The sequence below is a fragment of the Urocitellus parryii genome, chromosome 3 (assembly GCF_045843805.1).
Source record: "Urocitellus parryii isolate mUroPar1 chromosome 3, mUroPar1.hap1, whole genome shotgun sequence".
Lineage (NCBI taxonomy): Eukaryota > Metazoa > Chordata > Mammalia > Rodentia > Sciuridae > Urocitellus > Urocitellus parryii.
In genome coordinates this window covers 156,345,022-156,372,886 of record NC_135533.1, presented here as the reverse complement: position 1 = coordinate 156,372,886, position 27,865 = coordinate 156,345,022, and the positions used below count along the sequence as shown (strand labels likewise).

The window sequence follows — 27,865 nt, the reverse complement described above, 5'->3', positions numbered from 1 at the left end:
AGGGGTCACATTCAATTTCTTTAGGGAAATATCTCTTTTGCTCGCGGGGATTGAACCCAGAGGCGCTTTACCACTTAGCTACATCCCTTCCTTTTTATTTTTTAAGACAGGGCCTCACTAAGCCTCGAACTTGCAATCCTCCTGCCTCAGCCTCCAGAGCCGCTAGGATTAAAGGTCTGGGCCACCAGAGGGAGAACTTTGTCAACCAGAGGGAGAACTTTGTCAAAGATCCGCAGACAGGAAGTAAAGCACAGGAGATGGTGGGGAAAGGCACTTTATTAAGAAAGCTTTGGCCAAGCCCCTGCCAGAAGGAACCCATCCTGGGGTTCCCAGGGCAGGGTGGGAGTAGCCCTGCCGGGGGCCTATAAATACATCTCCTCGGGCCATTGGAATCACCCCTGGGGTTCCCACAGCATGTAGGGTAGTGGGAGGCCATCAAAACCAGCTCGACAGCTCAGGGGACAGGGTTGGGAGGCAGGAGCTGGGGGTGAACAGGGGAGCCCAACACCCTGAGGAGCAGACCAGCCCTCCCCGAAAAGCTTGGGTCAACCAGATACCTAGCAGGGGGTCGTGGAAGTGCCCTCAAGCTACCCTCAAGGAAGGGAACCTTCAGCCAAAGGCTCCAGGCCCTGGCCAATGAGAAGCAGCCGAGGCAGAAGTTAATTCTGTCTTCAGCCATTTAGAAGGTATCCCCAGTTAAGTGCACTCTTGGCCAGTAAGAGGAAGTCTCCAGGCGGAATCCTCCTGGCTTTGGCCAATGAGACGCAGGTAGGTCGGAGAGCTCAATAACCGGCCAATGACGAAGGAATTGTCTTCTATGGGCTTGTCAGGTCTCCACCAATAGAATGGGGAACTTCGTGCCTAAGCGCTCTTTGATGGATGGGCGGCTGCTGGAGCTTGAACCAATCAGGCATAGCCTCCTGCTCTGAGGCTAGGGGGCGTGGCCAATGGGAGGCCTCCGTGCACAAGCTGGGCCGAAGAAACGGAGGGTTGGGCGGGGGGCGCGGAAGGCTGGGTGGCAAGCTATGCGGCTAAACCCGGGAAGCTGCGGGTGTTGTGGGGTCGCTCCTACTACAGGGTGGGAGCTCCCACCCTGCTCAGCTCTCCCGCAGCCTCCCGGCTCTTCTTGCGTGGTGGTTTTTGGATAGGGGTCTTCTTCCGAGGGGTCTCGGGCGCCAGCGCTCCGGCCACCGCCTTCTCTGGCCCAGTTACCTCCGGCACAAGGGATCCTCGGGCCGGCGAGGCGGGCAGCACAGAGCGCTTGGCCTTCTGCGGCGGCGCCGGCTTCTCCCGAGGACTCTGTGCGCCTAGGGCCCCCTCGACGCGGCCCAAGCTGCGAGTCTTGCCACGCAGCTCTGCCGCCAGCATAGATGCGGCCTCGGGCGCGCTGCGTGGGGGACCAACGGTGTCCGTAGGCTCCAAGAAGCCGGGGCCGCGGCCCCGCGCTCGGGCCTGGGGCGGCGAGGGAGTGACTAGGGCTGAAGCCTCCTCGGCCAGCCCGGGGGGCCTTGGCGTCGGGTCGTGGGCCCGTGGGCTGCCGGGCTCTTCAGGCCGCGCCGACGTGTCGCTGGGTGTCCGTTTTCTTTTGCTGGGGCTGGGCGCAGTCTCGGGGACCTGAGGTGGCGGCGAGGGCGCTCGGGCCGCGGCAGCTGCGCCATGCTTGCGGTGGATCCAGGACACCTTAGGCTTGGTGGCGGGATCAGGTGGCGGCGGCTTTCTGCGCTCGGGCGATGGCGACAGGGACAAGCCCCCAGCCTCGGCCCGGGCCCGGGCCGGCCGGGCCTCGCGCCGGGCCACGCGAGCGTATAGCGCCCCGCCCTGCCCTTCCACGCTGGAAGCTGACCGCTCGCTGTCGGAAGATGCAGGGAGGGGAGTTGCTTCCTCTGCTGATGCGGGAGTGCTCAAGGGTGCAGGAGAAGGTGCCAGAGCCTCGGCAGGAGCAATGGGGGCCTCTGAGTCTCGGCTGTCAGCTGCAACCTCTGACAAGAGAAGAGCAGGCCTGTCACACCTCCAGAAGTAGCTCCAGCTGGTCAATATCCAGGGCATAAATCTTTCCCTTCACCTCTCCTGGGACCCTGCCTACACCGGGCTGTAGTGGTGTTGCCCTGGCATCCAAGTGTGTCCTGCACATTCATAGCACCAACCACAAACAGTTCAGAACCCCAGGATGTGTGGCTGACTACTGGAGAGTGAAGGGCATGTTTGGGGGGGATTTACTCCAACTCTGGTTGGTTGTTGCCCCCCTTCCTCACCATACCCCCCACACTGGGAGCCACCATCATCAAATCTGACCCCTCAATATCTCTAAGGGATTCCATTATCCTTCTTGAAGAAGTAAGGCTTCTGAGGCTCAGAGGTTAGTCACCCACCCAAAGTCACCCAGGGGAATGGTCAAGGCAGAAGGGAGGCCAGCATCCCAACCATTCAGGCTCCTTCCTGCTGTCTGGGAGCCCTAGGCCCATATTCTATGAATCCTCTCTTCTGTCTCCTCTGCCTCTCCCAACCCAGGTCCAGAAATTTCCTCTGCCTGGTCCATCCTCCCCCAACCCTGGGAGGTGAACTTGCCCCACAACTTATAATAGGAGAGCCCACTGTCTCCACACCCCTTCAGCCAGCACTGAATGGCAGAGTCCACCTTTTCAGTTTCAGCTTTGTCACCAACTCCCAGTTAAATAGTGTCACTATGCATTTGCTCCCTATACTGCATGCCCCACACCCCCATTTCACTAGGCTGGAGGGACGCCCAGGCAAGACCATACTTACCCTCATGGGGTACACAATACACAGGGCCTTCATCTGTGGTATCAAAGGAGGAGAAGGAGGCCCTGGAAGACCATGATGGTGAGGGCTGCTCCAGTCCTGAGGGAGGTTCCAGGAAGCTGCAGTTGAGGGTGTTGTCCAGGTCGTGATGGGCCACTGGGGAAGGAGTGAGGCAGAGCTGCCAGGGGCTCTCCTTTCGCCCAGCCTCATTAGCCAAATGTGAAAGGAGTGATCAAAACCAGCCCTACCCTAAGACTGTGGGTGGGACAAGATTCAACAGGTAGAATGACACTGGACCAGCGTAGCAGCGAACCCAGCAAAGACAGACAAGAAGGAACACTATGTAAGAGATGCAAAGCAAGTGTGTATAGCCAGGGAGCTAAAAAGTTTGCCATGAAGTGTTGGGCAAGGTCAGAAAGAGATAGCTAGAGAGACCACTTTGCTGGACAGGCTACCAGGACTTCCAAGCCATGCTTTGAACCCTACCTCATGGGACCCAGGTAGCCTTGGAGTGCTTTTGAGACCAGTGGCAAGACCACCTTTTGGCTCAGCCCATCTCAGCAATCTGTACCCCACCAGGCCTGGCCTCCAGGGATACAAGACCCTACAATGGGGAATCCCAGAGACTGGCTGGCTGGTATCCATTCCACACCTGTGTCCCCTGATACTATGCTGCTGCATGGACCAAAGGGTTTTCTCATATGTCTCCTTTTATCTATCAAGAATCTGATCCTCTCCCACCAATTTTTAGAAAAGAGAGTTGTGTCAGCACAGTCAGATGAGCAGCAGCAGGGAAACCTCCAGAGCCCTTGGGGCATTGAGGAGAGGGACCAGCCTTCTCTTTCCAGGAAGAGTGAAGGGCATTGCTGAGGATCCAAGCAGGAAGGTGGATCTTCTCCTTGGGGCAGAACATTCCCACGCCTACAGGCCCATATGTCCCCCCGCAGTTCCACGTAGGGACATAGTAATAGTCCAACAGACTGAGGGGCCCGATGGGCTGAGATGTCATCCATATAACCCTGATGCAATTACTCACAGGACCCAAGCCTTCCACACACGCCCCCACATCTACTCCTGCCTTCCTCACCCAAAGCAATATCCTCTTTTCTTCCCTCTGGTCGCACCTCCCTCCTCACCTCCACGCACATCAAAACTCAAAAAAAGTTTTGCACTGAGCCCTGAATGCCTTCGACCAATTTCCCCATAGTTTCCTTTGAGAGAAAGTGTTTCTCCCAGCGACCTTGCGCCTTTATTCTTACCTACGACTTTGGGCAGTTTCTGCCTGCGGAGTGGGATCCGGGGCAGCTTCATGCTAATACGGCTGAAGCGCCCACATAGGCGTTGAGGCGCCTTCTTCCTTCCAAGCGAGAGCTCCCTGCGGGAGAGGGGCCTGAGCGAAGGGATCTGGAGGGGAGGGTAGATCTCCGCAGGAGCCGAAAGGCTGACTGGGCGTGGCGGCGTGGTGACGATCCCGGGGCGGGACTGGGCTGGGGAAGAGCTCGGGTCTAGGCCCAGGTGATCGGGACAGCGCTACAGAGGGTACGCCGGAAACGCCGGGGGAGCGGGAGGGAACTCTGACCTTACCTGCGGGAGGGTTCCTTGCCGCGGCATGCGCAGCAGCAGCCTAGCAGAGAGAGCAGCAGGCCGAGGAGAAGGGCGAGCAGCGCTCCTGCGCCCATTACACCCTTGCGCTGGTTGGTCTCTATGGGGGACACTGGGTCAACGCGAATGCCCTCAGCTCCCCACGTTCTCTAACCCGACGTTCATCACCTACTCACCCAGGCGGCAGGCACCGGTAACCGGGTCACACGAGTCCTCGTGGCAGCTGCAGGCTTGGGCGCAGTCCACGCCGTGGAGCCCAGGCGGGCACGTCACATTACAGCTGCGGGGTCGTGGGATCAGGGCAGGCCACAGCAACCCTCCCTGATGCCTCTCCCTCCCTCTTCCAGGCCACCAAGATCAGAATCCAGTCCCACAGCCAGGATGTCTAGCTCAATTCTCTACAGTTTGAAGCCTACCCCACCTGTGGATAGGCACACATTGGGTGATCAATATTTTGGAACTGAACGTGTGCACCATCTGCTGAGGGGGTCTGGAGGATTCTTGCTCACTGGACCTTTTCCTGGGGCTGACTTTTGTGTGTGGGTAGGAGGAGGAGCTCCCTCCAGTAACAGACCCTTGACTGTAAATGGAGGTCCCTACACTGGCTAGGGTCACCTTGGGAACCCACTGACCACAGATTTAATTGGTCGCCAGGTCCTGGTCCGATCGCAAGCTCCACACCTGGGTACAATTCTGCTCAAAGAAGCTGTTACCACTCCCTAGCTGGAGTGAGGGGCCAAGACTGAGGTGATAGCCCAGTCTAGAGCTGAAAGACCAGCCCGGATCTCAAGTCTTCCACCCCTGTTAGGTCTGGCTGGAGGGCCCCGTGTTGGCTACGTAACCCTTTAACCCTCTCCAGGGCCCAGGGCACTCACTGGGGCCCGTGGACACCAGGACTGCAAAGGCAGCGCCCCGACTGAAAGTCACAGTGACCGCTTCCGCAATCGGCGCACACGAAAGCACAATCCTCGCCATAAGTGCCATTGCTGCACTTGGTCTCGCACCTTGGAAAGAGGGCAGGAGGCAACAGTGGAAATGGAGTCAAATCTACATATAGCTTACAGAACACTCTGCAGAGATCCTTGAGGTGGGGGGAGTTTGGACCGAGCGCTTCGTGTCTGGGCCCACGCAGGCACTGGCTGCTCACCGGTCGCCTATCCAGCCCGCGTTGCAGCGCGTACACTTGCCGGTGACATGGTTGCAGGCGTGGCCGTCGCGGCAGGGAGGGCAGCGATGGCCGCAGCCCTCGCCATAGAAGCCCGTGGCACACGGCTGGTCGCATTTGGTTCCATTCCAGCCGGGCTCGCACGTCAGGCAGCGGCCCTCGGCGACGGTGCATGGCTGCTGGCCCTTGCATTGGCCGCACCTAGGGAAGGGTCAGGAAACCAGGCGGGGCCAGGACCCGCCTAACCCCCACCTCCATTAAGTGGCCCTCTCCCTTCCCCTGCTCTGGCCCCGCGCTTACCGACGGCGACAGCCCAGGCCATAGAAGCCGGCGGGGCACGGCTCGCGACAGTACTTGCCGCGGTAGCCCGGGTCGCAGGCGCACGTGCCGTCCACAGGGTGGCAGCGGCCGCGGAAGCACTGGCAATAACGATCGCAACGCGCGCCGAACGTGCGTTCGCGGCACTGGCAGCGGCCGCTCTGCTGCTCACAGGGCGACGAGTTACAGGCGCACTGATTGTTGCAGCTGCGGCCCCACCAGCCTGCATGGCACAGGCAGGCTCCTGTCTGTGGGTCGCAGCGCGATGTGGCACTGCAGTAGCACGCACTAGCGCACTGAGAGCCCCACCAGCCGGGTTCACACCGGCACGCGCCGCTCCGCGGGTGGCACGTGCCATGCTGGCACTGACACGCATGTTCGCAGCGCGCACCCCAGCGCCGCGCGTGACACGTACACTGGCCGGTCACGTCTTCACACTGCCCATGCGGGTGGCAGCTACATCGCTCCTTGCAGTCTGGGCCCCAGAACTGGCGCGGGCACTCTGCAGGAACGAGGGGGTAGGAGGCTCGAGTGTCTAGGTGCCCACCCCCAATCCCTGCCTTAGGCGACCCATCCGGTAGACTGATCCAATCTAGGATCAGACCTGGCTCCACCCCCAACTCTATTCCTGGCTTATCCCTGCCCCCACCCAGCTCTCCAGCTTCATCTTCTGTACCCAACCCTGCCCGCGCTCACTAGTGTCGCAGTTGGCACCGAAGTAGCCATGGCGGCAGCGGCACTCGCCCGGTCGCACGCACACCTCGTTCTCTGAGCACGTGGAATTGCCTTCACAAACCGCTGCGGACAAGAGGGGCTGAGCTGCCACGACTGTTCTCTCCACTTACGTCCCCCCACCCTCCTACCCAGACCACTGGGATGTCCCACTCACCTATCCCACATTCATCCCCCTGCTGCCTCCAGCCAGCGCAGCATGTGGGCACCTGAGAGCTGAGAGTAGAAGGAAGACTACTGAACCTGAGGCTCCTTCCTCTGCATCCCTTCCCTAATCTCCACCCCTCCAAGGATTCCCCAGCAGCCTCCCCTGCTTCCCTGGGTCCTGCCCTAGGGAAGTGGTTATTTGTTGGAAGTATGGGAGATGGCAGTGGATAAGACACAAATTCCAGCCTTTGGTAGGAAGCAAAGGGTACACCACCAAACAGCTAACCTCTAAGAACTTCCCAGCCCTCCCACCCATAAGGACTCCCCAGTCCCTCCCATCCCACCCTCCAATGCCCTCCTCACCAGCCACTAAGTCTGAGAAAAAAGGCCCTATGAGGTGGGGGCTAGAGCAAACCTTGGGCTTCCAGGACCCCTGCCAAGACAGGGGTCTAGGACATCTCAGGATGGAGGGCCTGGCTGGATCAGTGACAGGATCCAGATGTGATATGACTGGGCCAGCACCAAGATCAGCTGGACCAGTTGGTCACACCTGAATGCCCAGTTAGGGATAAGCACCAAGGTTGGATGCGCAGTCTCTGGGTGAAGTGGGTTGTGGACACAGGAGTCCACTTGGCAGGACTCCTAGAGGAAGGCAGGGTGGGGCCTGCCTCTCTACTAGGAGTGGAGCAGAGCACAAAGGGGGTTCTCCATGTTCATAAGAAAAGTAAAACTTAAGAGCTCTCGGATGCTGGCAAGACATGGAATGGAGGAAGACAACCTCAGTGCATCTACTTATACTTACTGTTTTGCTCACGTTTAATTTTATTTGGATTTACAAAAGTGATTTTTTAAAACTTGGACAGTACCAGAGTTCAAACACAGGGCCTTGCACAGCTAGTGCTCTAGAACTGAGCTACACCCCCAATCCCTAGAAGGTGATTTCTAACTGTAGCATTTCAGAGTGGTACCTAAACCTTGGAGTGGATGGGGTGTGTGAGGACAAAGGTGTGGAGGCCCTGCCCAGGTAAAGCCATGATGACTGGAAAGGATGCTTATGACAGCTGGAGAAGATGCCCACAGCTGGGGGTCAGAGGAGGCCTAAAAGGAACACCCACTGAGGCTGCTGTTTCCTAGAGTCTCAGCAAACCCAGAATTTTTTTCTCAATTCTATAGCAGAAGATGCCCCCAACCATCCCCAGGTTAAGATAACTGCAACACCATGGATAGGGCTCCAAAGTCCCAAGGGAGTCCCCTTTCACTGAAAGACTGGTTGGGACCTGAGGAACAAGACTCATAAAATCCTGAATGAGGGGAACAGGCCCAGCATATTTTACACACACACACACACACACACACACACACACACACACACACACACAAATGGAAACTACAAACAGGAATGCAAAACAGGCCTGGATTTTCCTGTCCCCATTTTCTGCCCTTGGATTTTCCTCCATCATCCAGTTCTGACCCAAGGGCTCCAAGGAACCCATCTACAGGGAGACCCAAGTACACCAGCCAACCTCCTCCAATTTCTGCTTAGTTCTAAACCCTGGTCTCTAGATGGAGATTCTCTCCTGCAAGTAGCCTTATTAGAAAGCCTGCTGGGATGTCTCCAGAAACACTGACCACACCTCTATCTAGGACAGTCTGGCATTCTGGTGGCTCTGTGGCTAGGAGCCTGGTTTTAGAGCCACACTCAACAGGAATTGATGCTGGGTCTGCCACTTGCTGTGTGACTTCAGGCAAGGAGCTTCACATCTCTGAGCAGCAGGCTTCTTAGCTATAGTATGAAGCCCTTGGGTTTGGCAGGAGGATTAAGTGGGCCAAGATGTGTGCAATACTTAGCAAATACTAAGAGCTTTGCCTTAGGCTGTGGTTTATGACCCTGCTCTCTGGGAGTAGGTTCCAGAAAGCCTCTGAGTCTAGTTGGTCATCTCCAGCACAGTAGGCACCCAGGACACATTGCAGCAAAGCCAATACCCACTGGCAGAACAAAGTCCATTTGGATTCATGGAGAACAAAAGCCCTTCCTTCTTGGAAGGGCTAGCAGAGAGGGGCAGGCTGGTGTGGCAAGGCCACATGCTTAAGATTTTAGAAAGATGAGGTGGAGAGAGACAGTTGGTACAAGGAGCAGTTCCTATGATTGCTCTACAGGTGGGCAAGACCTTGGGGAGCCAGGCCCCAGCAGCAAGCATGACAAGCTGCAGGCTGCCCCAATTAGACATCATTATTTCTGCTATGGTACCAACTCACTGTGATTTTGCCCATCTTAAAGCCCATGCATGTACCTGTGCCTGACCCTGTTCTTCCCCAAATCCAGCCAGAGAAGATTTTCTACCTGCCATGGCACTACCTAGGATCTCCTTCCCTCAAGACACCTCTCCTCTGTTTTCTGTCCCTATCCTCAGGTCTTTCCTCTCCTCTGTTCTGTCACACTAGCTCCTTCAGGTTACTAACAATGTCTTGGCCTCCTCCCTCTTAATGCCAGACTTGTAAATCCAACTGCTCACTGGAAAATATCACCACAGGGAGAACTCTTATCCAAAACTGAACTCCTGATGTCCTCGGGTCACCCTGTCCTTCCAGGTGGAGAGACTTGAGACCTGATAGGCATCCCTGACTCCTCTCTAGTGGAAAATTAGGCCTGCTTTCTCTTCCAAACTACATCTAAATTGGGACCAATTTCCATTGCCCTGTCCCAGCCTCTAGAAAGCCATCTTGATTTCTGTAGTGTCTCCTGACTTCCTAGATGACCCCAACTTTGGCCTTGCTACCTCCCAGTATATCTGCCACCTGGCAGCCAAACCTTCATCAGATTCCAACCCTTCCCTGTGCAAAGTTCCCTGGGTTCCCACTACCCTCAGGGAAGTCCAAGTCCTCAGAACAGTAGCAAACCCCTTGTGGCCTGCCCAGTTCCATTCTCCGTATCTCCTTCACCATCACCATCCGGGGCTCTGCACAACCCAAAGTCTCCTTACTGTGTTTCCAACTTAACCTCTGGGTTCTGGGTCTTACCCCAGATAGCTGCCTCACTACTACCTTCTCAGTAGGTCTCCACAGATCCGTCTAAAGGAAACTACCCCTAATTCAACCCCTCCTCCCCAGCACCTGCTAGATGTCTAGACCCACTTGCTTTCTAACTATGTCTCCACTATGGGCACAGAAGTGGCACAAGAATACTGGTGTCCGCTGTGTCCCTGGACCATCACCAGATCGGTGAGATCTTATTGGCTGAACACATACTCCCTCTCCTGGTCCTCTTTGGAGTGTAACAAAAGAGATGGCCCCAGACCCCAGGAGGGCAGTGTTTAGAGTGACTGCCTTCCTATGAATCCTCCACACACATGATCACAGCAACTCCCCCCCAAAAACAAAACAAAACAAAACATGAGGTGGGTCCCATCATCAACCCCATTTTACAGAGGTAGAGACAGGCCTAGAAAGGTTACGGATTTGCTGTCTGCACAGCTGGGGATGGCTGTCACCAGGATCTACACTCAAACCTAGGCTTTTAGTTACAGAACCAGTCAGCCTCCTGGGAAGGTCTCGGGACAAGGAGAGTGGGAGCCAAGCGCCTTCCTGAAGCAGCTCCACAAGACCATCCTGCCACCGGATCCCTATCCCTGGACCGGGCCCCGTGAAGGGAAGAGGACTGGGGCAGTTAGACAGAGCCAGGCGGCGATCGTGCCCTCCCCCCTTTCCACGCACCGTCCCGCCTGCCGCCGTCGCCTCTGCATTCCTGGGGTCGGGGAGGCCCGGGAGGCGGTAGCGGCAGCGTCGATGCGAAGCAGATGGCGGGCCAGGCCGGTCCCCGCCCCCAAGGCGGGCCTCGCAGCTGGGAGGGGTCTGCGCGCCTTCTGATTGTAGTTCGGAAACCCCGCGCAGCCCCCTACAGCCCCTTGTCTGTAGCGACCCCTGAGCCCCAGGACTCGGCCTTCACCGGACCTGAGGCTCAGGGTGTCCCCAGGAGAACCCAACCCGGAACCCCATGGCTGCTTCCCCAGCTGCCCACCAGTGCGGCAGCCCCCAATGCCAGCCCAAGCGCCCCCACACGCCCGTTCCTCGCCCCTTTGCAGAGATGCCCTTGACCTCGCCTGGCCTTACACAAGCCATCCAGGTACCTGGACTCCTGCGCCGTTCCTAGTGTCCTGTCTTCCTCACTTCACCTTCCGCGAAAATTTTCAGGACCACCGGCGGGGCCTGTCCCTTACCTGTCCCACAGGGGCCAGCTCCTGTTGATGCCCCAACTCTGCGCTGCCCCTCCGCGCACCACTATCGCTACCTGGAGTCTGTCTCCAAGAGTTCCCACATCCTTTAGTCCCCCGCGCCCGTTATTGTCCTTTGTACTGCCTTATCTAGCCACTCTGAAGCCAGCTTTTCGGTGCTCACCTCCATCACCGTCCTTCCACAGCGCCCGCTCTAAGACAAATCTGTCCTTTAAAGTTTTGCCTGCCTCAAGACACCCCTGGCTGGAGCATAGCTACTTTTTCTTTCTGCGACCCTCCTCCCCACCCCAGGTTCAAACCACTTGTGCTCGGGGCCTTTGCACATGCAGTTCCTTCTGCCTGGAATGCCATTCCTCGGCTTCTCCCTTAGGAGAAGGGTCTCTTCTTCGGAACTTTTCTTAAATCTCAGACACCGTGTGTCACTCCTCTGGGCACCCAAAACACTCTGTTATACCCTCAGGTGACTCCTGGTATGGGGTATCCTGGGATGCCCAATCGTGGCCCGGGAGGCAAACTCGGCCTGGAACGAAGCTGGCTTCAGCGAAAGCTGCCAAAGGGGCCCGCTCATTTGGCGTAGGGAGGTTCGGGGCGGGGGGGGGGGCTCCTCCAATGCTGGGCGCCCCAGCTCCCAGCCCCCATCGGCCCCCTAGATCCCCTCCCCCAGCCAGGCCGGGCTCCTACCCCGGCGCGCGGCACACGTTGCGACCGCGCGGGTTCAGCTCCTGGGGCGTCGCGGTACGGGGCAGCAGCCAGAGCAGCAGTAGCAGCAGCGGAGGCAGAGGCAACAGATTCCCGGATCCCCGGCGCCGCACCGGCCAGGCCCTCCGGGACCCTGCGCCCTCCATGCGGCGCGGGGCAGGCGCGGGTGGGCGCGGGTGCGGCCGCAACGAGAGCGGCCGGAAGCGGAGTGCGAGGCCGGGCGGGGGGCGGCAGGAGGGGCGCCGGGCCGGGCAGGAAATTCCACATCGGCTCCCTGATCCCGGGCCAGCCGCGGGCCGGCCAGGCGGCAGCGCCCGCCCAGTGCGCCAGACCCCACCCTCCGGCCGCGCCGCCGCCCCTCTGCGCGGCCCCCGCCCCCACCTGGCCACTCACAAACTTGGGGGACTAAGTTGAAGGAGGCCCGCCGAGCATTAGGGGAGGGAAGGGCCGCGGGGCCAGCCAGAGGAGTCCTCCGTTCCCCTGCCTTTCCCTCCCCTGGTCAGACATCCACGGGAGCAGCTGCCCCTGCGTGCTCACTGCACAGCCAGGCCCAGGGCGGGAAGTGGGGTGAGGGATGTACAGCGCAACGCTCCAAATCATCCCCTACTCTAGCTCCTTGGTACCGGCCAATGGAAGGGGATCCAGAGACAGCCCTGGGCCACAAGCCGGCATCACGGTTTGGGGAACTGGAAGCCCTTGTGCTAGTGTGCTGTCAGCACCTCTCTCACACTCCGAGCAATCCAAGAGCGCAAGAAACGGACTAAGCAGGATGCTCGAGGCCTGTGGGTAGCCTGCATCTGGACGAGAGGCCTGGATAAAGGGAGCTTTGCTGGGACAGACAGGAGAGAGGGTAAAATGGTCCAGACGTGGGCTGTAATAGAATGTGGAGGTAAAGGCAGAGGGAGGCAGCATGGACATGGGAGCTGAAATCCTGCAGCCCTTATCAAGGGGTGGAAAGGAACTGGGGGAGCCTAGAAGATGGATTCTGCTTTAGAAGGCTGTTAGATCTCAGAGGAAAAAGTCTAGGAGTCGGACCTGGAGATTGGAAACCACATCAGGCCAGTGAAACCACTGACTCCCTCACTTCTCTCCTCTTCTAAATTAACTTCTCTCCTTTACTATGCTTCCTCTGTATCTGACTCCCTAAATAAATGACTACTAAAGTCAGCTTTATCAGGAAAAGGAGAACAAGAAAATATCAATTATAAGACCCCCTTAACCAGTAGTCTTTCTTTAGATTTATAGGAACCAAGAATGTCTGGTGACCTTAAGATAGCAAGATAACATCAAGATGCTCCTCGGAAGAGCTGGTTGATGCAAAATTAATGACCACCCCTCGTGCTCCCTTGACTATGGTTAAAAATATACTTCCTAAAAATCCCTATATAAGCTTAGGACCTGAGACTCCAAAGCAACATGGGACTTTAGGGTGAGAGCCCTCAATCCTCCAACTTGCTGATTTGCTGCCAATAAAGCTCATTTCTCTCCCACCACTGTGTTATCCTATCATTGGCCTCATTGGGCAGCAAAGAAACCAAACCTTTCAATGTTCTGAGAGCACACAGCAAAGGGACAGTGCAGGAGGGGAGCAGAATGGAGCCACAGGAAGCTATGGAAAAAGCAGGAAAACTGGGTCTGAGGAGTACAGGGACAGACCTTACTCCAGGCCCAAGGAGCAGGGAGTGTGGGCAGGAAGCACAGTTATTCCTGATGGTCAACTAGGTTCTATCAAGAAAGTGTTTATCTTTTGAGGACTTAAAGTGGGAGGGCCTGAGCAATGAGAGGGCACCTGCTTTCTCTTGGTGGCAGGCACAGCAGCAGGCCAGAAGCTCCCTGGGGAAGGAGGGAACACAGGCAGTGTGGTGGGTGGAGCTGGAGGACTGGACTCAGAAACAGTCACTGACAGGCCCAAGGCCAGAGGCATCAACAGGCTGGCAGGCAGGTGGTGGAGGTTAGGATGAGGAGGAGAGTGGGGAATATGGGAAGTGGGGCCTCTCAGCCCTCAGCTTTGCTGGTGCAGGAGAGAAGTAGGGTGGGTTCAAGGGGAAGTGCAATTAATGTGGTCACAAATGCAAACACTTCTGGGGACAAGCAAACATGCCAACCACTTCTGGGCGGATCAGCCTAGGCACTGCCCTGACCTCAGCAATGCCCTCCCAATGCTGAATGCCTGTCCCTTAGAGGTTCCCTATTGCTGCTGCCAATAGAGGATAGTAGAGTTCCCTGCCCTTCAGTGTTTGTCCCCAGCTAACTTCTGGCTTTATAAGCAGTGACCTCCTGGGATGGAGAGGATACTCACCTCAGCTGGGCCAAATTCATGAATAGGTTTCTCCAACTCCATCAACTTCTTTCCTCTTCCCCACATCTGTAAAGGGAAAATGCCTCCACCCCACACCCATTATCAGGACCTCCTAAATGTCTCAAATCTCTACCAGCCCTGTATATGTGCCACCCAGACAGATGAGTGTGATCTTACATTGGTTTGCGGATGACAGCTTTGGGATGACTGTTCCCCACTGCCCTCAGGACAAGGACTATGCCTAGCCTTGTCTCACCTCCCTAGCTTCCTCCATTGCAGATACCATGCAGTGGGTAGTGACTTTGGTGTTGCAAGCAGGTCCTTCATCTGTCCTAGCCACCATGGCACCCATCCCCTCAGCAGGAGACAAAGAAATATAGTTGAAATATGATCATCTTATTGCCAGGTCTGGTGCCAGGTGAACCCCAGGATAAAGACGACATAGGTTCACAGGATCCCACAGATACGGGCCAACCAAGAAGCCCAGTTCTGGCCATCTAGCTCTGGCCAGGGTGACTTCCTGAAGGAGGTGGACCTTGAGGGAGGGTTTCTCATGAGCAAGTTCTAAAGAGTATGGCCACAGGAGGGCCCAGCTAGACTGCCCAAGCCCACAGGCAGGACTGCTTAGATTCACAGGCAGGAGAATGTGGTGCCCATGTATGCCAAGTGGACCTTTGAGGACTGACAACTGTAGACTGGGCTACCACCCAGTCCTGCCAGAGTACACTCCACCCTCTTTATACTACCCAGAACTCAGCAGGCTCTTCTTGTCCTTCTGCAGATCAGATACCTACTGCAAGCTTGTGGCCATGATTAGCTCGGGTGAGGACAGTGCTAGCAGGCTGGAGACATGTTGCAGAGAGTGGCTAAGCATTTCTGGCACTCTTCCTTTTCAGAAACCTCTGGGGTCCTGCAGGAACTGCTGCCCTGGCATGCTAAATGGTGGCAGAGATGTAGGAAGCAGGGTCCGAGATGGACAGAGTAAGTTCCTACAATGAGCCCATGTTCTTGCATCTCACCCTCAGGAGCAGGGGAGATGACACCAGAAATGGCCATCCTGCCCTATTGGAAGTGACCCACTTGAGGTCAACACTGGGTATGCCACATTGAGGTGTCTAGGGTAATGTCCTGTCCTCAGAGGTATCCAGGTCCCAAGATGAAGGTCACACAGGCAGCCCTGAGAGTAAATGTCAACTCCAAGGGCCCACAGTCCTCAGGGGATCCCAAAAGGAGAATACAGAGCAACCCATCATCTGTACCGCTGCCGCAATCCTCCCATCAAGTAAAATGTATTGTTTCTCCATTCTTTCCTCTTCCATGACAGGGTACTAGTGAGATGACCTGGTCATTCCCATGCTCTGCCCAGTTGCCTGCCCAACCCATTTGCACAGCAATTTCCTTCAGGGAGGCCTGCAGTATGAACTTGAAAGTGTGGAGGGAAACGTGTTCAAGTGGAAGAAAGCTTTGGGTATCCTGGAAGCTGGGCAGAGTGGCAAGGTTTGTGCCAGATCCCCAGCTGATCTGTTGGGGGCACAGGATGTGTTTGATAACTCCTAGATGGGAGGAGAGGCACTAGTGAAAATAGCCCAGGGTAGGTCTCATCTGTTGTACCAGCATGGTCGTTGAAACAAGATATCTGAGGGTCATCTAGAGAATGCCTGAGAAATGCAGTCAAGAAGTGGGGAGGAGCTAGGCATAGGTGCCTCCAATCAGGACAGTGTCTCATGGTTCTTCCCTTGATGCCACTTCCCTCCCCAAGTGCTGAGGCCAGGACTTTATCTGCCTGCCCCCCACTGTTTGTTTATTTTTGCAGTGCTAGGGATCAAACTCCCAGGACCTTGCACATGCTAGGCAAGTGCTATACCACTGAACTGCACCCCCTATCCTAAGAGATTTCTAGTTGGAGCTGGACTAAAGTTCAACAGGCCTTGGATGGTAGACTTCACTAGAGAGGTTGTTCAAGCAGGTGAAACAGTCATCTGCCACAAGAGCAGGGCAGGTTCCCGGTTCCCTGATGACCACCCTGTCAGCTTGGAGAGTTTACTATGCCTCTCTGAGGGAGGACCATGATCTCCAGGTGTTGGATGGGGCCTCATCTCTTCCATGCCACAGCCCATCCTGCAAGGTAGCTCTGACCTTGCAAATCTATGCCTCCCTTGGATGCCACTGGGACACACTGAGTCTGGACACAGGAAAATAGTTAACACCTTTAGTATAATGCTTTATTTCATTTATCAACAACATGGGATCAGAAAAACAGCAGTAGGGGATCTTTTCATGGCTAGAACCAGTCCCAGGCAACTTTGTATCTGCTCCTTCTCTGTCCCCTGGGAGTTCTCAACTGCTCAAGGCCCTGGTTGCTACTAGGCAGCACTCAGGACTGCTCATCAAGCCCCACCCTGTTCATGGAAAGGGCACCATGTGCCTCAGCCCCTCTCACCTGGGTTGTTAGTCCTCAGGTCCTTTTGGATAAGGGATCTTCTTAGCCCAACAGGGACCAGATCCAGGGAAAGTGGGGGAAGGCCAAGACAGCTGGTGATGCCAGTACTCACTGAGGAGAACTGGGCCTGGTCACTCCCTCAGAGGACCACAGCTTTTTGGGAGCATTTCCCATGATAACATAAACCATAGCCACAGAGTCTGCACCAGCCCCCCAAATGTTGTATAAGTCTGTCAAGGGGCTGGAGTGAAGAAGGGCATCAGAAGCCAGTGAGCCACAGGTGCCAGGAGGATGGTCCTCCACCCTGGAGCCAGGCCCTGGCTCAGGCCCTGTGAGTCTTACTACCCTTACAGTCCCTGCCACCCCACCCTCTGATGCTGGGAACTGGAGCCCTAGTCCTCACTAGAGTTGTCAAACTCCTCCCAATCTGACACACTCATCACCTCAGAGGCGAAGTCTGGGTCGGCCTGACTGCGGTCAGGGGTCCCACGGGGTGGTTCAAGGAGCAGGGAACGGGGCAGAGTGAGCACGCAGGCCGCCAGGCCAGAGATGGAGTTGTCCAGCTGGGGCCCCTCCTCCCAGCAGTCCTTCTCCACATCGTAGATGTGCACATAGCCTGTGCGGCTGCCACGGTTGTGAGAGCGGCCACCCAGCACATAAATCCTGCTGTCCAGCACGGCAATGCCAGGCTCGCCATGTCCAGCTGGGAGTGGGCAGACAGAAGACCATTGCCCAGATGTGCAGCTGTAGCAGGCCACCTGCAAAGCCAAAGCAAGAGTCAAGCCTGGGTGCTTGCTGGGACAGGCTGCCAACCCATCCCTGGCCAGCTGACCAATGCAGCCTTAGTTACCTTCAATCTCTGATAGACCTTGGAAGAATGATGCAGAGCCAAAGCTAAAACATCTTGCCCATGGGGCAACCTGATGCTGACCTGCCCAGAGATGGCCAGGTCTGCAGGAGGCCCACTCTTGGCCCCTTGTCTGGAATAGTATTGCTCCTCTGGCCTCACTTGGATATAGGCCTTCATCCAGGTTACCCAACCCATGGCCAGCTTTTGCCTACCATATGTGCAGTTGTCTCCCCTTCAGCAGGCTGTCATTTTGCACATTCTGAGGTACTGCTTCTCTTCTCTCCATAACACTGAAGCTGACTGATGACAAGGATCCCACTTCTACATCTTTACCTCTCCCTACAGTAAAAATCACTAGCAGGTAGTGCAAAGTGAAAGTAGTTGCTTACTAATCATGACCATCAACATTCTTGTCTTCAAAATTATCCAAAACAGTAAACAAAGACATAGGAAAATGTTCAACCTAATGCAAGACATGCAAAACTGAAATGTCCCCCCTTTCTAGGGCAAGAAAAACAAAAATCCAATTGTGCTGAAGGTGGGTAAAGCCATACAACTTATATGATAAGTCAGGAAAGGAATTTGTCAATATGTATTAAGAGCCATAAAAATCTTATCTTCTTGACTAACCACTGTGATTTACTAGCTTTAGTAGGCAGAGTAATAGTCCTCCAAATACAGCCAGCCCTAATCTCTGGAACCTATGAATATGTTACCTTATGTGGTAAAAGTAACTTTGCAGATGGGGTTAAAGGTGTGAACTTCAAAGTGGGATTTTTTTTTGGGGGGGTAGAATTATTTACAATATCATACAGAATAGTTTCACTGAGTCCACCAACTTAAGACAGTTCAATTTATGATGCAAAAGTGATACATATTCTGTAGAAATCCTTTGAACTGTGACCTTTTCAGGGATGAGGCATATGTGGTATGATTCTCTTTTGCAATGCTAGGCAGAGGGAGCAATTTTCCAGTCAGTCACTCAATAATGAGAGTAAACAACCTGGTTGTGTGTGGCTAAACTGTGATGTTTGGTAGGTTAGGTGAATTAAATGCAGTTTTGACCTAGGATATTTTCAGTTTACTATGAGTTTATCAAAGATATAACACCACTATAAATGGAAGAGCATTTGCACAAGTCCTCAAAAGTGGAAAGGAAGGGCTGGGGATGTGGCTCAAGCGGTAGCGCGCTCGCCTGGCATGCATGCGGCCCAGGTTCGATCCTCAGCCCCACATACAAACAAAGATGTTGTGTCTGCCGAAAACTAAAAAATAAATACTAAAAAAAAAAAAAAAAAGAGTGGAAAGGGAAAGCCAGACAGAAGAGAGAAATGAAAAGGTCTCAATCTGCCCTCACTGACTTTGAAGAGGAGTGGCTTCTAGAAGCCTTTAACCAACAGTCAGCTAGTCCTACCACCACCAATGACTGAATTCTGCCAAAAGCCCAAATAAGCAGAAAGGGATCCTTCCCTAGGGCCTCCATGAAGGAAAGATGCCCAATAACACCTTGACTTCTGCCTGTTAAACTTATGACCTACAGAACCATAATAATAAACTTATGTTAAGTTGCTAAGTTTGTGGAGATTTGTTATGGCAGCAATCAAAAACTAATTGTACTGCCCCAGGTTCTTACCATGAGAGGGTGTGTTAAACCCAGACAGCCAAGTCCCATCCCTAGAGCTTCTGAATGAGGAATCTGGGGGGCTGAGCCTGAGAACCTGCTTTCTTAATGCAGCAATCCCAGGTGAGGTGGAGGTTACTAGTTTGGGGACCATGCTTTGAGAACCACTGCATGAAATTAAGGAAATAATCCAAAATGCCTGAAAAGCTGTTCAAATCAAATATTATTCATCATGTTATATAGAATGTTTAAATCTATATGAATCCAAATGACACATCAGTTTGATAGAATGCTACAAAGCTATGGGAGGGGCAGGACAGGCTACTGTTATGAAAACTGAGTGTTAAACTGAAGAATGCCCAGAACAAATGTCAGCAAGGGAAGAATATTGGGATGCTCTCTGATGGAATTAGGCAGAAACCATTCAAAGCATTCACAGTTATAACAACTGAAAACCAATGATGCAGGGGCCAGTTAGGAAACTAGTTTTCCTCACCTTTATCTATTTTTTATAGCCATGTTCTGCAATGTGGTTATATTAACTTAATAATAAAAGTTTCTTACTTTAAACTGGTGTTGAACTCCTGGGCTCAAGCTATCCTCATCCCAAGTAGCTAGGATTACTCATGCCACAATACCCAGCAATATAAGTTTTAAGTTTTTACTAATAATAAAGGCACAAGTGAAACTATTCTGTACGATATTGTAATGGTGGACACAAGTCATTATATGTTAATTTAAACCCATAGAATGTGCAAGACCAAGAGTGAAACTTCAGGGCTGGGGTTGTAGCTCAGTGGTAAAGAGCTCGTCTAGCATGTATGAGGTTTGATCCTCAGCACCACATAAAAAAATAAATAAATAAAATAAAGGTATTGTGTCCAACTACTACTACTAAAAAAAAAAAAAAAAAAAAGAACCTTCATGTAAACTTGACTTGGGGTTTAAGATGTGCCAGTGCAGTTCTGTTTCCTTGTTGCCATGTCCTAAACTGCTTTCTTATGCTAATTCTTTTACCATTATGTTCTGCCTCACCTTGGGCCCAGAAGTATGACACCAGCTGTCTATGAAATGAGACCTTTGAAACTGAGCTCCCAACAAAATTTTCCTCCTTTAAAATTTTTCTTATCAGTTCTTTTGATCATACTGATTGATCATACTGATGAATAAGTGGACTAAAACAAGCAGTCACATATCAGGCTTGGTAGAAAGGAATCCAGAAGTCACTATGGGAGTACTTGGGACCTGGCTGCCAAGCTTGCCCTCCTGGCCCAAACTCTGTACAATGCCACACTGGTCAAAGGGAATTGTTGGCCTGGGAGTGGTCACTTGAACTGATGGGGGCACATCAACACATTACTTTTTTGTCTTAGTGGTATGTATTCAGTGGTTGGTCTATGATTAAAAAAAAAAAAAAGTGAAATCAGAAGCCTTGCTTTTTGTTCTAGTTGTTCAACTTTTTGAAAGATTCGGTGAGAGATCTAAGTATCCTTCCAATAAATTCTTTTTTGTTTAAAAAAAAAAAAAGAGATATGATACTGCAGGTTTACCGACTTAACACATATGCTCCCCACCCCATAATTGGGCAGGCTGTGCAAGTGTAGGGGCAGAAAATACATGGGAGCTATCTACATCTTCTGTTCATGTGCTATGAACTTAAAACTGCTCTGATGACCTAAGTGGGCAGCCCTGGCCCTGGCTTACCTGGTGCACATCCCTCCTATAGCCGGCATCATTGTTGCTGCCCCCAATCACATACAGCTTGTCTAGGAGAGTGGCCATGCCATGCCAGGCTCGCCGCACAGGCCCATCTGCCAGTGTATGCCAGGTGTTGCTGCCTGGATCGTAGCAGTGTGTCTCTTTCAGGTAGTCTTCCCCTCTGCGGCCACAGGTAACATACATCTTCCCTTCCAGTGTTGCACCTGCGTGGGCATACACCTATGTGGGGCCACCAAGAGAACCAGGGAAGGGAAGGAAGAAAAGTGCAAGAGTGAAAAGAGCAGCCAAGCAGCTTCTGCCAAAAACCAATCACCACCTCACACCTGCCTGATGACGCTTCAAGGTTTCACCACTTCCTGATTTGTTCCTGACATGCTAGGGAGAATATTCCCTGGCTTCTTGCTGGACTTATACTCCTGTTCATCGACCCCTGACTTCTTCCCAATAGGGGACTCATGTACAGACCCAGAGATCAAATGTGACCTTTGTCTTTCCTCTGTCCCTAAAGGAAACATCTGTGGGGGGGACTCCAAGAAAATTAAGTTATTTTTTACAGCCAGTCAGGGAGAAGGCCACAGCACAGGGAAACGATCACCCATTCTCAGTGGCCTCCATTGTACCGACTCCCACTAGCCAAGTAACCTTCCAGGCCTGCTGATCCAACTTTCCAAATCTGTCTGGAGATCGTACCTACCAACATGAAACTTGGCATGAGGAGGAAAAGGTCAAACAAACAAACAAACAAATCAAATATAGTTGGCCCTCCATATCTATAGGTTCTATATATATGGATTTAACCAACCATGGATTGAAAATACTTCCACCCTTACATGCCTCACACTAGCCCTACTGCCTCCAGGACTCACTCACTTACACCCAGAAGGCCAACACATAGCAAGCACTGCTTGGTTTGGAAGGAGAGAAGCCCACAGTGGGTAGAGGCTCCAGGAGAGTCAAGACCAATAGTCACTAACTTAGGCCATGTGACTGGAGCAAAGAGACAGAGAGGTGGATAGAATAGTGGGCAGAAAACATACCAAGGGTTTTGGTCTTCTATCGTCAACGTGGAAGTTTATTTTTTAACAAAACATTTAATTTTAAGGCAAGTGTAGATGCATATGTACATAAAATTGGAAGAAATAGAGACCCCTCCACATTTTCCTTCAATGGTGAGAGTTTGTGTATCTATATTGCAATTCCTTGATTGGGATACTGACAGTGATGCAGTCCCAGAACATTTCTATTACCACCAGGATTTCCCAGTTGCCCTTTTATGTGTAAAAGCTGTCCATACCAAAATGGAGTCACTTATGTCAAAATGGAGCTGGAAGGGCCAGGAAAGCAGGTTCCCTCATGCACATATGACTATGTTAAGAACCATTAAAAAGGATCTCTATAACAAAAACAACTTCCAGGTAAATTACTTTTATAAGGACATCCTCTAGCAACAGCCCAACATTAGTGATTAGTAATTGCCAATTCTTGAAATGAGCTCCTACTATAGTCAACAAGGTTTATTTCAAAACAGTTTATGTTGAATTCTTTTGTTTTTAAAGGCTTCTCCTTGCCCTACCTGTTGTAGATGGACTTATGGTCTGCCAATAGCTTGCATATTCTGGACTGCAATCCCTTACTATTCCAGAATAAATGCTTTGTTCTGGAGATGTGGTCTCTTTTGTTATTCAATTTAAGTTGACAACAATCACATGCACTTTCCTGACACCCTAAACTTCTACACTTCATCCCTGGCAACCATCAATCTCTTCTTCACTTCTATAGTCTTGCTAAGTAAACTAGGTGCAGTGGCAAATATCTATAATCCCAGAAACTTGGGAGGCTAAGGGAGGAGGATCACAAGTTTGAGGACAGCTTGGGCAAGGACAATTTAGCAAGACCCTCTCTCAAAATTAAAAAAGGGAGGCAGGGCTGGGAATGTAGCTCAGTGGCTTACCTAGCAGATGTGAGGCACTGGGTTTGATCCTTAGCACCACATAAAACCAAAGAAAAAAAACAAAGGCATTCTGTCTATCTATAACTACCATAAATAAATAAATAAATAAATAAATATTTTTAAAAAGGGGCTGGAAATGTAGTGCAGTGGTAAAGCACCCTGGATTTGATATCAGTATAGTGTGTCACACACACAGTTAGAAAAATGAAACCAATATATAACCTTTTAGACTAGCTTTATCCTGTGTGTATTGTTATGTTTTGGCCCAGTACTGGGAATTGAACCCAGGAGTGCTCTGCCACTAAGGTACATTCCAGTTCTTTTAATTTTGAGACAGGAGGGCTGGGGATGTGGCTCAAGTGGTAGTGCGCTCGCCTGGCATGTGTGCGGTCCGGGTTCAATCCTCAGCACCACGTACAAACAAAGATGTTGTGTCCGCCGAAAACTAACTAAATAAATAAATAAATATTTTTTTAAAAAAATTTTTGAGGGGCTGGAGATGTGGCTCAGCGGTAGCGCGCTCGCCTGGCATGCGTGCGGCCCGGGTTCGATCCTCAGCACCACATACAAACAAAGATGTTGTGTCCGCCAATAACTAATAAATAAAATATAAAAAAAAAAAAAAAAAAAAATTTTGAGACAGGGACTCTGCTAAGTTGCTAAAGCTGGCCCCAAACTTGTGGTCTCCTTGTCACACTCTTTGGAATCACTGGTATTACCAGAGTGCACTAAAGTACCCAGCTTCAGATTGGTTTTCTATGCCTATCCAGGTTCTCCCAGGTTGTTGTGTTTATCCATAGTTGGTTCCTTTTTTGCTACGTTGTCTACAACAGCTTATTTAACCATTCACCTGTTGAAGGACATTTATCTATTTACAATGAGATCCTACTATAGCCAATGAGGTTTATTTCAGAACAGTTTATGTGAACTTCTCTTTGTTTTGTAGTTCCTAGCTATTACCAATAAAGCTGCTATTAATATTTATGTACAGAGAAGTTTTTATTTCTCTGGGAAGAATCTCCAGGATGGCAATGCTGAATTGCAATGATAGTTGGAAGAAGCTGCCACACTCTTTCCAGAGGGTATACGGTATACCGTCTACATCTGTTTTTTTTGTTTTTTTTTTTGCAGCACTGCAGATAAAATTCAGGGCTTCACACATGCTAGGTAAGAACTCTACCACTGAGCTATACTCCTAACCCTGTCACTTCTTTTTATTTCCATCATTATGATAAATCATTCTCTAACTGTGGCTTTAATTTATACACTTTCTCATGTGTTTATCTACTATCTTTATAGTTTCTTTCATGAAGTCTCTTCATGTCTTTTGTACCTTCTTAATAAGATTATGTGTGTGTGTGGATTTTTGGAGTTCTTTATATATTCAATACTAGTCCTTTCTCAGATATGTGGTTTACACAGATTTTTCTCACTCTATAGATTCTTTTCATTCATTTAAGAGAGTCTTTCTCAAGCAAAAGTTTTAAGGTCTAATATCAGTTTTTCTTTTTATGGTTCTTGCATTTGAGGTCAAGTCTAAAAACTCACCAACCCTAGATCCTGAAGATTCCTTCTTCTTTTTTTTTTTCTAAAAATTTTATAGTTTTACATTACTTAAGTCTCTGAACCATTGTGAGTTACCTCCAAATCACAACTTAGCCCACATATTTCCTTCCACCTCAACAGCCCCAGCCCAGCACAGGCCCTAGTAAAGGACTTGCACTATTTTCCTTGCTTGTTTGTATTCATCCAGGTCTTTTTGTCTTCACAAGTGCTTCCCAAGCTTCCTCCTTCTCAGGGCAGACTGTGAAGTCACTTCTGCCCTGGAAGGTTAGTCCTCCCATGAAAACAGATGCCTGTTTTCCTTTAGGCCTCAGATGGCCCCAAACAATCCATCTTCATTGTCCTGCAAGAGTCCTGCCTGCATCAAGAAATGTTTCAGTTCAATTCTGTCTTCATTTCTTTCATCCCACTTACTAGTTTAACTACATTACTGGCTGGTAGTTAATAATGGTTTCTCTTGCAAGGCTATACATCCCTTAGAAGATAAAGTTTGTTATTTCTTACAACCATTGGATCCCCAGCATTTGGTATATGGTAGGTGGTTAGTAGCTGCAGAAGGGATGATGAGCACAGCATGAAGGTGAACTGGTCTCCAGGAAGTAGCTAGCTGAAGGCCAAGGTAGCCCCTCTGTGGCCAACTGGAGAACTACAGCTCCCTCCCCCACCGAATCCCACAGCTCCAAAACTGCCCAAGCCCCTCCTCCACTGGCCTTCCAAGACTCTGGGAATGGAATCTGGAAGCCTTCCTCATCCATTAGGTTTCAAGGACACCTTCTTTTTTTTTTTTTTTTTTTTGGTACTGAAGATTGAACCAAGGGGTTCTTAACCATGGAGCCACATCCCCAGCCCTTGTTTATATTTTACTTAGAGACAGGGTCTAAGTTGTTTAGGGCCTTGGTAAATTGCTGAGGCTGGCTTTGAACTTTCGATCCTCCTACCTCAGGCTCCCAAGCAGCTGGGTTTATAGGCATCTGACACCAGGGTGGTACCCGGTGACTCCTTGATCTTTTCCATGCAAAATCTGCTCCTTTCTCCAGGGTTAGTAAAGGAGGGTCCCTCCAAAAGACTTCCTTTCCCCAAAGAAGCTAAGGAGTAGGGAGAAGACCACAATGGGAAGAGCACAGCTGCCTGTGAGGAAGGATGATAGGAATCCACATGGGTTGTGCTAGTAACTCTTGATACAGTCACAGAGGATCTGGACCCATCAATGAAACCCTACTCCCAATCCACTGAAGTCAAAGTCCCAGTCTCAGGGGGGCTTGGCAGTGGGAGAGAAAAATGTTGGGTGGTAGAAAGAGGCTTCCAAAGGTCATAACTCCTGCCAAGGTCCCCAAGTCAGTGCTGACCAAACCTGGGGCAGAGACTATGTGAGCCCACTGTGGTGCTCCAGTGTCCCAAGAGGTGTACCCAGCCAGTGGCAGGTGCTGGGTAAACAACAATGCTGGCACTAGCAGGACATATACCTTGTTCTCCAAGGCTGCAACCTGGGAAGCAAGGAACAGCAAAGCCTCTTCCTTCCCCTGGAATCCTATAGCTGGTTTTTGGGCCAGGGGATAAAGCAGTAGGATAAAAGAGAAATAGGTACCTCTGCATAATGAACATAATTTTAAACATCCTCAAATTGAAATAAACCCAGGTATTATTGTATAGAATGCACATTATTATTATTTTAAATCAAAGAATGAAACCTCAAAGGCTTTTTTTCTGGGGCGAGGGTGGGGTGGTAATGGCTTCTGGAAGGCCCTGTCCTGTCTTCCAGGGAACCTGTGGTGAAGAAGTCCGAACACAAGCCTGTGAACCAGGCTGTTAAGAGCCCTCCTCTCTCTCAGGGTTCTTCTTGTTTGACATTTTTAGAAATATTCCAGCTCATCTCAGGTGGGCTTGGTGACAGATAAGGGTGAGGTTTCTATCTATATTAAACTACAGAGTAAAAGCAGTTTACTGGGCCAGTAGTGTGGTAAGGTCTCAGCATCTGAAAATCAGGAGGGGGAACTGGTCTGATGAATAGTATCTGAACTCTCTCACTGTGCCCTCTCTCCGGGTGGCTTGGCTGAACCTCAGGGGTCCTCATCAATCAACTCAGTGAAGGATCTTGGGGTAACTGTGGGCTCTGCTCACTGGGTCTGGTTCCCTGACCTGGTACTAGCACTGACTGGCCTTGACACCTGGGCCTCTCACTCTGTACATCCTGGAGAAGAGAATTGGACAGAATGCCTTTCTTGGAGGGCTTCCTTACCTCCCTCTTGAGTGGGGCTACATATGTCCAAGAGTTGGTAGCAGGGTCATAGCGCTCCACAGCATTCAAGTCGTTGTGGTAATCTCGGCCTGCCACAGCATAGATGTACCTTCCCACAACACACACACACAGGTCTGCATGCTCCTGCTGCAAGGACTGGATCTGGAACCAGCGGTTGTGTCGTGGGTCATACCTTTGAGGGGACATGGAAAAATATATCACTGATCAAGTGCCCTTAGGGTCTACACTTCCTATTCCCGCCTCTTCCCCTTTGCCACAGGATGTCCTGATGGTCCCTCCACCCTGGCAGCCCCCAATTGCTAAGAAATGCTGACCCACAGTCAAGTAAACAGGTTGCTACACACCTGCACACATGTGCACCCACATACATGGCCTGGAGCTATGACCAGGAGCCTCCGGCATTCCTGCCTATCATGGTGGTCCCTTCTAGATATAACCTCTGGGGTGATTTCTAGCCCACTCAACCATCCACCCCAGGCCATCCAACAGCTATTCCCACAGCCACCTCCATCTCACCTGTCCCCATTCAGTAAGGCTCCAGTTACAGCCTCTCAACTAGATGCTCAGGTATACCCTGCACACAGTCTCCATCACACCCTCAGCCTTGCAATATCTAGCATGTGCCAGGCTCCTGTCTGCCACTTTTCATGCATCTGAAATATCTACCTTGTTCCCTGAACTCATGGCTTTCCTGACGTCCCCAGCTGGAGGTTTCTAGTGGGGGCACTAACTTCTGCCATGAACTATGGTCAATAGGCAAGGTCCTGTGGGTTTCTGGGAACCCACCCAAGAAAACAGACACAGGGCTGGCTCCAAGAGGCCCATAAGGCTGGAGAAGTCTGGGCCTAGGAAGTTTTTTGTCCTGAGAATACCTGGGAGTATGACCCGCAATGTTAAGCATCCCAAGTTCAAAGTGTATGGAGAAGGCAGGGGGTTCAGTATAAGGAGGAAGGGATGCTAACCTCCTGCTGAGCCTGACACCATTCCAGCATTGTCACTGTAGTTCCCTCTCCTGATACGGGGGCTAGCTCATGTCCCATTCACAGGTAGTATAGGTGTACCCAAGGCACAGCCCTTCCTTTCTCTTTCCCTACCAATTCTCATAAAAATGTCTAATTCCCAAACAGTAAGCATCGTTCTCCCCTACATGGGATCAATCACCTCCATATTGCCCACCCCCACTATCCTCTCAGGTTTCCTCTCCTCTCCTTTGCTGTGATTCCCCTTCTGCCTGTATGGGGTTTCTGACTCTTCACTGGGGTAATTTCAGTCACCCAGGACTGCCAACTGTTATCCACTGCTTTCTCTTACACTTTGGACCCATTCTGCAAACACCTCTCAGTCATCTCCACCTGGCTGCTCCCCTGTCCATGCTCCTGTCCACACCACCAAAGTGCCTGCTCACACCTCCAAAGCCAAACGCACAAGCTTAGCACCTGAGGCCACCACCCAAGGCCCTTCATTGTACACAGTCCACCTTTCCAACACCCGCTGCTCTGGGGTTGCCCCAATT

General features: G+C 51.6%; 2 protein-coding genes across 7 annotated transcripts in view; both read right to left on the bottom strand.

Moving 5' to 3' along the window:
• Nucleotides 1-266: 266 nt before the first annotated feature.
• Nucleotides 267-11,838, bottom strand: Scarf2 (scavenger receptor class F member 2). 2 transcript variants are annotated; one of them, XM_026401764.2, is made up of 12 exons: nt 11,635-11,838; nt 6,735-6,793; nt 6,542-6,643; nt 6,261-6,347; nt 5,828-6,068; nt 5,510-5,728; nt 5,238-5,366; nt 4,539-4,642; nt 4,345-4,462; nt 4,020-4,135; nt 2,764-2,916; nt 267-1,979 (listed from the first exon to the last, which is right to left on the bottom strand). In XM_026401764.2, the coding sequence occupies exons 1-12, from the start codon at nt 11,796-11,798 to the stop codon at nt 1,072-1,074; spliced, it is 2,400 nt and encodes a 799-aa protein (XP_026257549.2). In that variant the 5' UTR covers nt 11,799-11,838; the 3' UTR covers nt 267-1,071. The 2 variants fall into 2 exon arrangements, with proteins under 2 accessions (XP_026257549.2, XP_026257548.2); XM_026401763.2 differs by having other exon boundaries at nt 5,828-6,347.
• A 4,308-nt stretch (nt 11,839-16,146) lies between these two features.
• Nucleotides 16,147-27,865, bottom strand: part of Klhl22 (kelch like family member 22) — a 39,251-nt gene continuing 27,532 nt past the window's right edge. For all 5 annotated transcript variants that reach the window (XM_026401745.2, XM_026401743.2, XM_026401748.2 and 2 more), the window contains exons 5-7: nt 26,332-26,524; nt 20,567-20,800; nt 16,147-17,149 (exon numbers count right to left, since the gene is read on the bottom strand). In XM_026401745.2, the coding sequence (XP_026257530.1) occupies nt 16,784-17,149; nt 20,567-20,800; nt 26,332-26,524 (793 nt within the window). In that variant the 3' untranslated portion in view covers nt 16,147-16,783. The remainder of the gene's footprint in view (nt 17,150-20,566; nt 20,801-26,331; nt 26,525-27,865) is intronic.